General features: G+C 46.5%; 3 protein-coding genes across 6 annotated transcripts in view; 2 read left to right on the top strand and 1 right to left on the bottom strand.

Annotated features, from left to right (window-relative positions):
* Positions 1–13203, top strand: LOC125136585 (putative olfactory receptor 2I1). Its single transcript, XM_047797440.1, is given in 4 exon segments — positions 1–633; positions 10416–10482; positions 11128–11165; positions 11167–13203. Coding segments are annotated over 4 exon segments (1674 nt in total). The 3' UTR covers positions 12103–13203.
* LOC125135796 (olfactory receptor 2H1) overlaps positions 7746–15351 on the top strand; it is a 21808-nt gene continuing 14202 nt past the window's right edge. The window contains exons 1-2 of one of the 2 annotated variants that reach the window (XM_047796223.1): positions 7746–7944; positions 8032–8120. The gene's annotated coding sequence lies outside the window, so the exon portion shown is untranslated. Of the gene's footprint in view, positions 8121–15351 lie in introns of both variants that reach the window. The other variant, XM_047796222.1, reaches the window with a different exon arrangement.
* Positions 13104–15351, bottom strand: part of UBD (ubiquitin D) — a 2432-nt gene continuing 184 nt past the window's right edge. Inside the window, exons 2-3 of one of the 3 annotated variants that reach the window (XM_047796225.1) lie at positions 14774–14988; positions 13104–14101 (exon numbers count right to left, since the gene is read on the bottom strand). In XM_047796225.1, the coding sequence (XP_047652181.1) occupies positions 13631–14101; positions 14774–14821 (519 nt within the window). In that variant the 5' untranslated portion in view covers positions 14822–14988 and the 3' untranslated portion in view covers positions 13104–13630. Of the gene's footprint in view, positions 14102–14773; positions 14993–15351 lie in introns of all 3 variants that reach the window. The other 2 variants (XM_047796224.1, XM_047796226.1) reach the window with 2 other exon arrangements.

Here is a 15351-nt window from a genome sequence, read left to right on the forward strand (position 1 = left end):
ATGACGTCGGTCTTACGATTGAAGACTGCTGTCCACGCCGCAGCCATTGGGCGTCTCGCCCGTATGGGCCCTGAGGTGCCTGAGGAATTGGGAGCCTCGGAAGCTCTCGTCACCGATCCCCCCACACCAAGCCGCGCCCCCAAGCGCAGAGGCGCTCGTCCGCGTGCGCCCTCCGGTGGTGATGAGGCACGAGTTCCGCCGGAAACCGGGACCGCAGTCCCGCCACCAGTACCCACGTGGACCCCCCGGGACCGAATGAGGTTGGCGCGGTGGCTGAAACACTTGGTACGGTCCCCGCACTTATATGGCTTCCGGCCCATGTGGGAGTGCCCGGGCTTGACCAGGCCCTTGCCAGGACAGAAACGCGTGCCTCACTCGCGGCCGCGGCCGCGGTTGGAGCGCTGGCCCGCGTGGCCTCGCGAGAACACGAGCAGCCACGAGCTGTGCCGAAGCCGCGGCGGCGCTGGGGCCACAGGCGGGGCCGCTCCTTCCAGTGTGTGCGCTGCTGGTGGAGCGTCAGGCCCGAGCTCCCGCTCAGGCGCTGACTGCACTTCGAACACTGGAAAGGAGCTGCCCTTGTGGGAGGTTCAAGTTGGAGCGGTGGCTGAAGTCCTTGCCGCCTCGCAGGCACCGGTAAGGTTGCGCAGGTCTGGAGGAGAAAGGGGTTGCCAGGGTCAGTGGAGGGCAGTGCAGAGTATCAGTCCTTTGCCCTCTGAGGTGCACAGTAGAAAACCTTGCCAGAAGCCTCCCCGGAGACCTCGTCCCGGCTGGGCCAGGCTGGGGAAAGAAGTCCCTGCTTCTCACGGAGTCTCCTCTGTATAGGGTAAGGTTACATGCGTGTCACCTATTGGGGAAAGCAGAGGCCAGGGTGAGAGATGAGCGGAAATGGACTTAGTACTGGCACTAATATTGACCCGTTGAGCAGATCGCACATCTCTAAGCCTTCTTCCTCATCTGGAAAATGGCGGAAACAAGACACACTTAGTAAGTCTGTTAATATGATTTCAAAGCTACTTAATAAATATTTGCCGAATGGAGCACTTGAAAAAGTAAAGGAAAAATGGCTACCCACGTTCAAGGTGTCCACGGTTACTTCAAACTCCATGATCTGGCTTCTCGCTAGAAACTCGGACAATAAAGAAAGAAAAAAGGAGTTCCCGTCGTGGTGCAGTGGTTAACGAATCCGACTAGGAACCATGAGGTTGCAGGTTCGGTCCCTGCCCTTGCTCAGTGGGTTAAGGATCTGGCGTTGCCGTGAGCTTTGGTGTAGGTTGCAGACGCGGCTCGGATCCCGCGTTGCTGTGGCTCTGGCGTAGGCCGGCGGCTACAGCTCCGATTCGACCCCTAGCCTGGGAACCTCCATATGCCGCGGAAGCGGCCCAAAAAATGGCACAAAGACAAAAAAAAAAAAAAGAAAGAAAGAAAACAACTAGAAAGTTATTTCTACTTGGTTTTGGTTTAATTTCCTGATTCTGTTCGATTCATAATTATCTGGGGGTTAGGGAGGGTGAGATGGGGGGAACTTCGAAACTGTCCAAGTAAGGCAGACATTCAGCAAATAGTCTTACCAACAACAACCAAGACTTGGACAAATTTGTCAAAAACAACCATGCAAGGAGTCCAGAAACTGACCAAATGGGTCCAACTATTTGAAAAGGTTTTTTTTTTTTCCTTTCTTTTTGGGGCTGCACCTGTGACATATGGAAGGTCCCAGGCTAGTAGTCAAATGGGAGCTGCAACTGCTGGCCTACGCCACAGCAACACAGATCCAAGCCACATCTGTACCTACACTGCGGCTTGCAGCAATGCCAGATCCTTAACCCACTGAACAAGGCCAGGGGTCAAACCCACATCCTCATGTATACTAGTTGGGTTCTTAACCCACTGACCCACAACAGGAACTCTGAGAAGTACTTATTCAAGAATACTTCCTAAACCTTGGCAAGAACCGTGAAGGTCTGTGTCAGTTTTAACCTGGAGCTGCTCCCATCACCCACCCAGGTCTCTTGACCCAAAGTCCTGCCAGAGAAGGAGCAGGCCAGGAAGATCAGCAGGGAGAGGGCTGACTTTATTTGGAGCAGAACAGAGAAAATTCTGTGCCCAGGGAGTTGCCCAGGGAATAATAGCAGTCTCCTCAACCAGTAATCCGGGGAGACTATTTTCTCATCTGGCCTAAAAATATACATACTATTGAAGAAAGTGACAGTTCTGCACCCCAGCCAGAAATTTAATAGAGAGTTCCAGGGGACAAGACACCTAAAGCAGGCTCCATAAGATCCTGCATGTCCCTCATGATCTGAAGGCTGTGTACTTGCACGAGGCTACCTACACGAGGAAGATACTCATCTGGGGCTGAACACGAAACACAAAAGTTAAAGTCCAGACAGGTGGACAAGGTGCATGAACTTTGAATACATTCTCCAAGCCACACAGAACCATCGATCAAGGATGGAAGACTTAACGGCTCAACGTGTTTAAGCACAACCTTTAACCAATCGTTAGCTTGATATTGATAAGTAAAGTCTATTGATCTGGGGGAGACCTCGAAGAAACAAGTCTTAAAAATGAAAACAAAAATTGTAAAACTCTGGCTAACAAGGTAGGAAAAGAGAGCCCAAAGAATAAGGGCAATCAAAAGCCACATTTGGAAAAAAAAAAAAAAAGCCACTTTTGTTACATCATCTAAAATATCCAGTAATCAACAAAAAATGATGAGATATGCAAAGAAAGAGGAAATTGTGATCAAGGTATAAGAAAAGAACAATCAGTATAAACTGTCTCCTGATGTTAGATGTAACAAAGACTTCAAAACAGCTGTTATAACTATGTTCAGAAAACTAGAGTTTTCTATATGATACTTTATTATTGCATTTCTATACGATACTATTGTATATTTAAAAGTTAAAGTGAATCAAAAGTTCTCAGCAGAAGGAAAAAAATGTGTAAATGCGTGGTGATGGATGTTAACTAAATATATATTAATCATTTTATAATATATACATATATCAAATCATTATGTGGTACACCTAAAACTAATACAATATTATATGTCAATTATACCTCAATTCAAAACAAAATAAGGAGTTCCCTTCATGGCTCAGCGGTTAAAGACCCGACTAGGATCCATGGGGATGTGGGTTCAATCCCTGACCTCACTCAGTGGGTTAAGGATCCAGCATTGCCATGAGCTGCAGTGTAGGTCACAGACGCTGCTTGGATCCCGAGTTGCCATGTCTGTGGTGTAGGCTGGCAGCTGTGGCTCTGATTCAACCCATAGCCTGGGAACTTCCATATGCCATGGTTGCAGCCCTAAAAAGCAAAAAATAAAAAATAAGAAAAGAAAACAAAATAAATGGATAATAATTAGGCTATGATAGGTATAAGTAGAAGGTCTTAGGGAAGCTCAAAGAAGGAACACCTCGGGAGTTCCCGTTATGGCGCAGTGGTTAACGAATCCGACTAGGTTTGCGGTTTGAGGTTGCGTTTGAGGTTTGGGGTTCGATCCCTGGCCTTGCTCAGTGGGTTAAGGACCCAGTGTTGCTGTGAGCTATGGTGTAGGTTGCAGACGTGGCTCAGATCCTGCGTTGCTGTGGCTCTGGCATAGGCTGGTGGCTACAGCTTCAATTAGACCCCTAGCCTGGGAACCTCCATATGCCACGGGGAGCGGCACTAGAAAAGGCAAAAAAAAAAAGGAGAAGAAGGAACACCTCATTCAAACTTTAAAGTTGCTGGTGAGGAGAAGGATGGAGCTAGAGACTGAGAATGTGGAGCAGAATTAGGGGGGATGAGTGTGAGTCACTCGGGAGAAGTAGAGGATGGGAGTCCTGGTGCAGGGAGGAGTGGAGGTCAATCAACCACATAAATGACAACTATCAAGCACCCAATGTGCCAGATGCTACAGAGACAGAGACACATAGTACTTGGTATCTGTCCTAGATTCTTATAATTATCCCTCACACACACATCCCTCCAGTGGAGCAACATTTATAAAATGCAACTTATCAACCGAGGAAATGCAAACAGCACCTGCTACTCCCATCTTGCTGCCTATGTCCCAGCTGCACGCCTTTGGCAGCTGCCCTAGATGTAACCACATCCAGAGAGCTGCTTCCCCATGGGAAAATCTAGGTCAAGGTCCTTCAGGAATGTGCTGTGCACAGGAAATTCAAGAAAAGAGAAATGGATTTTGCAGGGAGACAAACCCTTCAACTTTTGAAGTAGAATCTTGGAGGCTTTTAGGCTCAGTCAAACTATGTCACCTCTCCTCTCGGTTTATGGTTCTTACAGCCTAGGATTTTGCTTGGAAATTAGAAATCCACTGTAAATCTCCTTTAAATAAGTAAAGGAACAAATACGCCAAAGTAATCACATGTGAATTCTGAAATAGGGCCTAGAAAAAAACCCCAGGGTTAAAAAGACTTAGACAGGTAGAGTTGCGGGAAGTTGAAACACATTGAGCTAAGAGATATCCAGATATGCTGGGGGAAAAAAACCAAACCTTGGCCTGATGTGGTGAGTTTGCTCAAAAATAGTGATAAACTACATTTCAAAGCCAAAGTGAAACTACTTTTTAATTTTTCACTGTTTCGTCTTACCCATATCTTGGCCTGTCTTTGCAGTTTTTCTCCTCCATTAGCATAAAGTCTGGGAAAGTGAATCCATTTACTAAATGAATAGGTATAATTTGGTTTTGAGGTCCTCTAAACCTATTCATGAGCTATGGGATTCCCAAACAAAAATGAGACACAAACATACATATAACTATACAATTATAAACACATATATACACCAAGAGACATGCATAAACAAATGATCGCATGTGTCAGGATGAGATCCCCAGAGTTTTCTGGGTAGGCTAGTGGACAATGACAGGGCTAGGGTACGTAGCAGTTTGGGGCCGTTTAAATATAAGAAGTCATCAAATGCATGACCTTCTCTTCCTTAGTGTGAGGCACAAACACATGCACATGAAGGTCCATGCATACACAGATACTGTAAAGGAGGAAAATCTATATATTTGCCATTCACTCAACATGATCTCAGATGTGTGGCAAGTCTCTGAGCCTGCCACATTGCTGTCAGTGACCAGTGGGAGCCAAGAAGTGCTAAAGACACCAGAGTGTACCCACTTTGTCCCCAAACCTCATCACAACATAACCTGCCAGTGATAGCACCAGACCGCCTCGTTCCATATTCTAAGGAGAGAGAGAACTTTTCCCCAAATGTCTTCCAACATTCAATCCAAACTAACATATGTGGGTTTTAAAAATCTCCAAAGTGTCAAAAAAACATAGAGTTTGGAATATAACCACCAGATGGTCCCTGTTTAAGAGAGCATCAAAATATTATCGGTCATTATTGTCCAAAAAATGAAAAATAGAAGAGCTGATCTTAGTAGACAGTTTGTTTTCAAGAGCCTCAGGAGTTTCCGTCGTGGCTCAGCAGTAACAAACCCAACTAGTATCCACGAGGATGCAGTTTCGATCCCTGGCCTCCTCAGTGAGTTACGGATCTGGCCTTGCTGTGTGCTGTGGTGTAGGTCGACGATGACACTCAGATCCCGCGTTGCCGTGGCTGTAGTGAGGGCAGCAGCTGCAGCTCCCAATCAACCCCTAACCTGGGAGTTTCCATATGCCACAGCCTCGGGAAGTTGACTGTGGTCCCACTGTACCCTCCTGTCACTGTGACACTGTCATTTTTACAGATGTTTTGGGCTACATAAAAAAGATGTAAATTATCTTTTAATCTATGTTGAACTAACTTTTTAAAAGGTCTGCAAGGAATACCCCAAAACATAGAAAGAAGTTGAGTCTGGGTAGGGGGATTTTTAAAAAATGTTTACACTTTTTGTATTTGCAGCGTTTATACAATGAGCAGGAATCACGTTTGTAATCAGGAAAAAAAAAAAAAAAAGCAGTGCAGCTCTCTTATACTCCTGGAGCAAATCTAGGGCTACTTTACACTCCAAGTGACATCTTTCTCGAGACATGCTGATAGAGGAACTGCACAGCTCCAGGTCAAGGAGTTCCCTGGTGGCCCAGCAGTTAAAGATCTGGTATTGTCACCACTGTGGCTCAAGTCACTGCAATAGTGTGAGCTTGATACCTGGCCCATGAATTTCCGCATCCCATGGGTTCAGCCAAAAAAAAAAAAAAAAGGATGCACTGAAGAAGGATAAGGGCTGAACCAAGAGAAAATGTCAATAATTCCGGTGAAAGATGAAGATGGCTTGCATCAGACCAGAGTGGTAGCCCTGAAGATAGCAATAAATTGACAGTTTCAGGACACATTTTTGAAGGTAGAGACAACGGAATATGCTGATTGCAAGATGAAGATAAGTCAACGCAAGATTTTTGCCTAAGCAAATAGAGGATGAATCTCCATGAGCAGAGGTGAGAAAAGCTACGGAAGAGGAGCATTGGGAGAGACCCTTAGGGAGTCAGTTTATGGCATATCAAGCTCATGATATCAATTAGACACCAAAATGTTGATGCTGAATAGACAGTTGGACATAGGAACCTGTAGTTCAGGGAGAAAGATAGGCTGGAAATATAAATTTAGGAATGATCATCATAGAGATGGTGTTTAAAGCCATGCAGTAGGATGAGATGAGACATGAAGGACAGTGATGAACGTCCAGATGCCTCTGAGGAAGGAATCGAGAAGAGAGTATACAAATATAATCTCCATGGATACCGAGTTCACCGAGAATTATCATAGCAGCAGTAGTGAAGAGAGTGAGAGTGGGCCAGGGACAGAAATCTTCAAAGAATAAAGGGGAGCAGAGGGGGTGAGGTGGGGGATGACAGCAACAAGGAGGGATAGAGAACAAAGCCGATGACATGAGTCAAAGCTACATTCAAAACTGAGGGTGGGAGTTCTCACTCTGGCTCAGCGGATTAAGAACCCGAGGATGGGTCTCCATGAGGATTCGGGTTTAATCCTTGGCCTCACTCAGTGGGTTAAGAATCCAGTGTTGCTGCAAGCTTTGGTGTGGTTCACAGATGCAGCTAGGATCTCTCGCTGCCATGGCTGTGACGTAGGCCAGCAACTGCAGCTCCAGTTCGACCCCTAGCCCCGGAACTTCCATATGCTACAGGTGCAGCCTTAAGGGAAAAAAAAAAAAAAAAAAAACCCTAAGGCTGATATCATCAAATGTACAACATTTCCCACAGGTAAGGGTGGCTACCTATCCTTCACAGATGATGACACTGAGAATCACTGAGGTTAAACAGCTGGTTTAGGGTCACTCAGCAGAGAACGAAATCCTAAACCAGTTAAAAATTAAGAGCAGCAGAGTTCTCTGGTGGCTCAGTGGACTAGGGATCCAACCTTGTCACTGCAGCCACTTGGATTGCTGCTGTGGCACAGATTTAACCCCTGGCCTGGGAACTTCGCATGCCATGAGTGCAGGGGGAGAAAAATTAAGAATAGCAATGTCATGAGAAAGAATTGTGCTCCCTCTGGCTTCCACACACTCCAGGGATACTCTCCCTGAAAGTGCCTTTCCCTCTAGAATTTTCCCTTCCCTGCCCTGGGGGAGCCCTCTCTGGACACCTCCATACAAAGGACTAATTATGGGAGTGGGACAGAGATTCCCCAGAGCGCAGTCCTCTCTTCTAATAACAGGCACAGCTGATTCCCCTGCTTCCTCTCCAGTAAGAGGCTCATCAGCATCCTTCCTCATTCTCTGCAACTGCTCTGCCCTTTAGAATCAGGAAGAATATTTTTGCTGCCACCCTCAGCCAACACCCACTTCCCATCATCATAAGGGTCAACTCCTTGCCTTGTCTACACCTCATTACAGGGCTCTCCAGGAACGCACACCACGCCTCTGCCTGGATCTCAGTGCTTCACTTGACTTAACAGGGCTTCTTGCCCTAAGACATTCTTTTCATTCCTTTGCTGCCCAGCGAGAAGGCACCCACCCCACATCTTCCTGAGGTACCTGCTCTGATCTCAGACACCTGTTCCAGAAACCAGCAGCCACGTGACTGGGCCTTTTTTTCATCCCTCCCACTGCCATTTCAGACCCAGAGAATCCAGAGCAGGAGCAAGAGACCAGCTTCTCATCTGGAAATTGAAGGCCTAATACCTGTGCCAGAGACTCAGACATGAAGGTAGGCTTATTTCTACATTGCCCTTTTTAAAAATGGTCTTACGGATGAGGGGCACATTCTAGAACACCCGGTGAGGTGTGGAGGCACATTATAGAATACTTTTTGCAGCAGATTTGTGTTCTGGATCCTGCAAGGAATTATCGCGGCGGTGGGGAAGGGGGTGTATTATACAAATGTGTCTGAGTGTGTGGGAATTCACGCGTACATGCAGTAAAGATGTCCATGCCAATTTGATCATTGCGTGACTGTTTTCAGGATTTGGCATGTTTGGAGAAGAATGATTGAAGGCTTGCCTGTCTGAACTAGTGTGTGTCTGCGTAATCACAGAATTAGAAGTTCTGACTTTTCATACTAAAATGCTGGAGGCTGGCAGTAGATATATTGTTGGTTGCTTCGTCATGAAAGCGTTAATATAAAGAATTATTCATATTGAGCTGCTGGAATTCTTGGAAATGCAAAGTAAACTTTTTGCTGACTTTTTTTATAATAAGAAAATTTGGGAGTTCTCATTGTGGCTCAGTGGTTAACAAATCCGACTAGGAACCATGAGGTTTCTCGGGTTCAATCCCTGGCCTTGCTCAGTGGGTTAACGATCCGGCGTTGCCATGAGCTGTGGTGTAGGTTGCAGATGCAGCTTGGATCCCATGTTGCTGTGGCTGTGGCATAAGCATCTCTAGCACCATTGGCCCATAAACCTTAATGTCATCTCTTGTACTTTTATTTATCTTGTATTAGGATGTATAGTCACATCTCACTCCACTGTGACTAAAATTATCCAGGAAAAAAGGTTAGTCTTTGTATGTAATTTTATCCTTCACAGTCCCTAGCATATTAAAGCCTGGTTCATTAAAGAGCAGGGATTGAAGTTTCCTGGTGCCCTAACTGTAAAGGATTTCGCATTGTCACTGCTGTGGCTTGGTTTGATCCGTGCGTGGCCCAGGAACTTCTGAATGCCATGACCACCACCACAACAAAAGCAAAGATCTTGGAATTAGATTTTGGTTGAAATCCTGATAAGCATTTACAAATCATGTGACCTTGGGCAAGTTATTTAACCTCAATTATCCTCCCATCTTACTGTATAAAATAGGAGTATTATCTAATTCTCAGATGAGTAAAGATCAGAATTAATATATGAAAAGTGCTATAAATTTACATACCAGCTATAAGTGTGTAGTGTGTAGTTACCTAGTGTAGGAGCTCTCTAAAAGTCTGTTTTCGGATGTGAAGAAGGGATAATAGTTAACATTTATTAAACATCTACTATTTGTCAGGCTCTTTTCAAGAGTTTTACATATCTGACCTCCTTAACGAATTCCATTTTTTTCACATGAGGAAACTGGGCCATAGAGAGGTTAAGCAACATTGCCCGAGGAGGCTCAGCTAGAAAATGGCAGAACCAAGACTGGACCTTAGGCAGTGTGACTCCCCAACCCTTGTTCTTAATTGCCGCATTAATACTTGTTCTGCCCAATGAAGATAAAATGAGGGAACCATATTAACATAATGTGTTGTTAGGGGGAAGAGAGTTCTTTCTTGAAAAATAAAAAGTTAAGAGATTATGAGTTTTAAATTAAGAACACTGAATATGATGTTTAAAATGAGTTATGTGTTGGCAGCTCAGGGGTTTAAGGATCTGGCATTGTCACTGCTGTGGCTCAGGTCAGAAAATAATAATAATTAAAAAAATAAGTAATTCGTATGATGATACTTGTCAGGAACCATACAGTAGAAGGATCTCTATGTAACTTCTATCTGTCACATCAACCATGATGGTTGCCGATCCATTAGGAAATTTGACTCCGTTTCACTCAAGGGTTAAAAGGTTTCTGCATCCACTTTTTTCTTTTGCATCCACTTTTCACTTGTTTGAAAAATATTTATTAAAATTAGAGCCAGAACTCAGAGGAAACGATTCTGACTAGTAACCGCACAGGTTTGGGTTTGGGATCCGGCGAGCTGTGGTGTGGGTCATAGACGCGGCTCAGGTCTGGCATTGCTATGGCTGCGGCATAGGCCAGGGGCTGCAGCTCCTATTTGACCCCTAGCCTGGAAACTCCCTTATGCCACTGGTGTGGCCCTGAAAAAGACAAAAAAAAAAAAAATTAGAGCCAGGAAGGTAGTACAGGAACCTCAGAGGTCATCTAGTTCAAACTTCTCCGTTTTCATGTGAGAAAATTGAGATGAGAGGAAATTGAAGTGACTTCCCCATATCAAATCACTGGCCAAAGGCACTTGTGTGAGGTAAAACTCAGGTCTCCTGACTTTCTGTTTAATGTTCTTTCCTCTACCCAGATGGCTCTGGGTTTAAAGAATGATAACACATGTGCCATTGTGTTGACCGTGATCATCACACTAGATAGTAAGTGGGAGGGGAATGGATATTGGAAGCATCCTAGGAGAGAGAGTCACCACAGATTAAAATTCAGTAGTCAGTAGTATAACGGGTTGTATTAGTAGAGGTCGGTGAGGCACTGGCAACAAAGCAGGTGACAGTCTGATCTGCCAAGTGTCAGTTATAGTAAACCTGGGATCTTACACCTGTTTTCAGTCACAACACATTTCGAAGAAGGGGAAGTGAGGCTCAGAGGGCAATGTCTTCAAATATTTGCATGGTTATTCAGGTGGGAGGAAGAGCAGCTTGCTACTTTGGTCCCTGGGAGTACAACCAGAAGCAGGAAAGCTGTTGAAAGAGCTCTGATTTCAGAAATCAGGCCTACTTAGTGCAAGTCCACAGGGCCACTCAGCAACTATGACCTTGGGATGCTTTAGCCTTTGGAGTCCAAGTTTGTCCATCTATAAAATGGAGATTTTTATCTTCCTGGTAGAATCTGATAAAAATATCAACTATGGCATCCTAATCTGGCTCCCTCCCTAAACGACGGGTTCAGATCTTAAACGAGCTCCTATGGATACAGAAACATCGTGAGCGCTTCCGGCCCTTCCCCCTCCCCACCCCATTTGCCTGGGTTTTCCTTTGTTTGTAAGGGACATAACCCTTTGGTAGGTCGCCCTTCCAAACCTTCTGGGAGTTTTCCTCCTTTAGGGCAACCGCAGCACAGAGGAGCGCTTCCTCCTGCTGGGTTTCACCGACCAGCCCTCCCTGCAACCTGTCCTCTTCGCCCTGGTTCTCCTCTGCTACCTCCTGACTCTGACTGGTAACTCGGCGCTCGTGCTGCTGGCCGTGCGAGACCCGCGCCTGCAGGCGCCCATGTACTACTTCCTCTGCCACCTGGCCTTGGTGGACACGGGCTTCACCACGAGCGTGGTGCCACCGCTGCTGGCCACCCTGCGCGGCCGGGCCCTGTGGCTAGAGCGCAGCGGCTGCCTGGCCCAGCTGGGCGCGTCGCTGGCGCTGGGCTCGGCCGAGTGCGTCCTCCTGGCGGTGATGGCCCTGGACCGCGCCGCTGCCGTGTGCCACCCGCTGCGCTACGCCGGGCTCGCCTCGCCGCGCCTCTGCCGCGCGCTGGCCGTCGCCTCCTGGCTCGGCGGCCTCACCAACTCCGCCGCGCAAACAGCGCTCCTGGCCGCTCGGCCGCTGTGCGCGCCCCGCCGGGTGGACCACTTCATCTGCGAGCTGCCCGCGCTGCTCAAGCTGGCCTGCGGCGGCGGGGGACAAAAGACCACCGAGCGCCAGATGTTCGCCGCCCGAGCGGTCATCCTGCTGGTGCCGTCCGCCGTCATCCTGGCCTCCTATGCTGCCGTGGCCCGCGCGGTGTGGGCCATGAGGACCAGACGGAGCCGCAGGAAGGCGGTGGGCACCTGCGGGTCCCACCTGACTGCCGTCTGCCTGTTCTATGGCTCAGCCATCTACACCTACCTGCAACCCACGCACAGCTACGATCAGGGTCGGGGCAAGTTCGTTTCGCTTTTCTACACTGTAGTCACGCCCGCCCTCAATCCACTCATCTACACCCTCAGAAATAAGGAAGTGAAGGGGGCAGCGAGGAGGCTCCTGGGGAGAAGGCAAGCTTGTCAGTAAGTCGGGAGGGAAGGAAGTGTGACCCCAGGACCTAAGGAGGGGGATGCTCCCTGGAAAGTCAGCCAGTTTAGGCTTCAGGCTGTTCACTTCTGCATAAGAATCTGCGAGGTTTGTCCTTAGGAAGTTCAAGGCTAATGGGGGAGATCCTTTCCTCCCATCAGGAAAGGTTCATGTGCTGTAGGGAAAAGTCCTGCCTTTATTCCTGCAAGTTTAGTGAGGCGGAAGTGGCCTTCCGGCTTTCACCTAACCTGAAGAAGAAAGTCTGATTTGGGGAGGACCTTCCCCATCCTCAGGAGATGTTATATCTACTGGTCAAGAGTACATATGTTGGTAGGATGATATGCCAGGGATTTCAGTCTGATGGGAAGACCAGGAAGGACCCCATGGTGCCTGCCATCAGGTGGAGTCTTAAATGACAATAAAATCATAATCTCTACCCTGCAGGAGCCCCCAGCCAGACAATGAAACATTGTCTCTCATCTCAGGAAATCAGTCCAACCTAAAGCCCACCTATCCATTTAAATAGTGCCCACTGTAGAGTGCTTGACCCTGTTGTAATGAGCAACACTTATTGGTGTGGTTTGTGCTAAGTAGGGTTAAATTCAGATGAAGGAGTAAACAAAGGGAATAAGAGGGAAGAAAAAGCTCTATTAGCCAGAATTTGGGCAGAGCGCTGGGGTCCACTTAGAGACCAATCCCTCCCCCACCTCACCCAACCTAAAGAAGACCTGCTAGACCCCAGGGCAGGCAGAACAGAAACTGGTCCACAGTCCCTCGACTTGCAGAATGTCTCTTCTCACCGGAAGCTCACCTGTTCCCAAGGAGCCCCCACTAGAGACATAAAATCTCTACGTCCCCAAGGCAAATGTCTTGCCCTGCCCATCGTCATCCCCAGAAATAAGAACGGTTTCACTGAGTATGAGACACAGAGAGTAAGAGGGGGCACGGCACCAAGTTTTGTTCATACCAAAGAGCTTTAAATAAGGAGAGAAGTCGTTCAATTGAATTTCTAAATTATTTATTAATAAGATTGTAACCATGTCAGCGTAAATCATTCACTTCATAACACATCATTTCACTATTCTCTATAAGTAGAAAGTCAGTTTGGTTCAAGGATTATTGAGTGATATGATAGAAGCAGCACTGGACTAAACAGATGCAGACACAGTCATTAGAAGAACACAGATGCTGACCTAAAACTCACTGTCTTGTTTGTTGGAAAAGGAAATAGTTTTTCTATGAATCAGAGGGAACCATGAAAGAATTAAATGGCAAGCTGGCTTTGAAGGTTATTTCTAATGGACTTTCCAGTAATAATATATCAGTATATATAGTATATGCAGTTTTGCTACTTAGTCATGTTAGAATCAAAGAATCAAAGAGTTAGAAATATTCTACTGTCTTCCTCCCCAGTCCATCCCAAATCTTCTCTTTCTCTTTCTCTTTATCATTGACTTTGGGAAATTTTCAAAGGGTGTGGTTAGTAAGTGAGAAGTAAAAGGAAATAAGGTATTCTGTCCCCAGGCGATTACCCCCCAATGCAGCTGAATGCCAGGAAGAGTAAATGGCCATTTCTGATGCCATAATCAGCCATGATCTTCCCATCTTCCAGCTTCTTTCCATTGCAAGTCACGGTCTGCTCTTTGGGGATTATAGCGGTCTTCATCTGGATCATCTTTTTCACCTGGGTCACTGGGCTGGACCTTCGAACCTGGAGCTGGTGTCTCTGCCCCTCATCACCTGACTCCACCAAAACCAAGGTCAGATCCTCATCACTGGGCTTCACCACCTTCAGGGTGAGGTGGATGGTGGTCTCCTTGTCAATGCCGTAAGATGACAGGGTTCTGTGGGGCTTTAGGGTCTTCGAGCCCAGCTGGAGGACCTGGTCCAGCACAGGAACCTTGGTCTTAGACCGAATGTGTTCATTGATCTTCTTCACTCTGTCTTCCAAGTAGGCCATGAAGGTCATTGATTCCCATTGCTGAGAAGAGACCATCACCTGGACAAGGAAGGCCAAAATACAGTTGCCTAGAGTGCCTGCCACCTTTTGCACCCTTTGTTCCCCCCCCCCCGCCCCTTAATTGCTCCTGCCTGTCACTGCCTCCTGGTCCTCCAGATCCTTTACAACAAGCCGTGCCCCCTCCCTTTTCTGAAATGTCTCTGTTGAAATTTGCAGGTTATAATGCAAGAAAACTTATTCCAGTGTCCTCGTATCCATCCCAAAGAGTTATTAATAATTTCCCACATTATTTACCTGTCTCTTATTCAGTTAGAGTTTGTCAAATGTCAAAAACTGAATACAACTGCAAAGCCTTCAAAGATGTACACCAGATTTGAAAAACAACTCTCAAAAAGAATTTCCAAGACTTGTCAGCCTAATGGAATACTCCCAGGGCTGTTCTCCATGACTGCTTTAGAAAGAAACTCTGTTTAGAACAGATATTCTCTGTACTATTAGTTCTTTTTTTAACGACCCATTGCTTTATAATAATAATTCATTACTATAGTGACACTGTGTTCAGTATCACCTGTTCACCTTTATTTCCAGTGTTTTCATATCTATCTATTGTAGAATATGAGCTCCTCCTTTTATTGGACCAGGGCCCCACTCACAGAAAGTAAGGACTGCATCTCAGTTTTACTTCAGTAATCTGAAAATGGGGACACTCACTCCTACGCTGTCACTTGACATCCTCGGACGACTTCTTTCAAGCTTCATTCAAAAATGCCTTCCCAATCTAGATGCCACCAACATTTCTTCATTGAACTGTCACTTTTCTGTGTTATGCATTGCCCTCATTGCATGCTCTCTTCGTAGAGCATATATTCTTACATAAGCTAATGTCACAGGTCATTAACAACTGACAAGAAATGATTTCTGTGAACCTGTCTTTGGAGAAGAGGAGGAAGCTTAAGTTTTAGAGCCCTGGATCCCTTAACAGGATATGGGGGAAAGGGACCCAGACAATATTTCCATAGTTTCAAATCTTGCCAGCCCTGTGCAGCACAAAGCCCACTCTCACTTCCCACCATTGGTTCCTAACAGTGGCCAGTTCAAGGTCTGACACAAAAGGGGAACTCAGGAGCCGAATGACCTGGTTCTTGTCACAGAAATTTTCCTCACATTCGGTGGATATCCATGCCAGTTTCTTCCCCTTCCCAGTGCCTTCCCAGCCACCCCACCTTCCTGAGCACTGTCCTCAGCTGTTCCTGAGATCTCTCCCCATATTTGGAGGTGCTTTCCCTTTC

This window comes from Phacochoerus africanus, chromosome 9, assembly GCF_016906955.1.
Source record: "Phacochoerus africanus isolate WHEZ1 chromosome 9, ROS_Pafr_v1, whole genome shotgun sequence".
Classification (NCBI taxonomy): domain Eukaryota; kingdom Metazoa; phylum Chordata; class Mammalia; order Artiodactyla; family Suidae; genus Phacochoerus; species Phacochoerus africanus.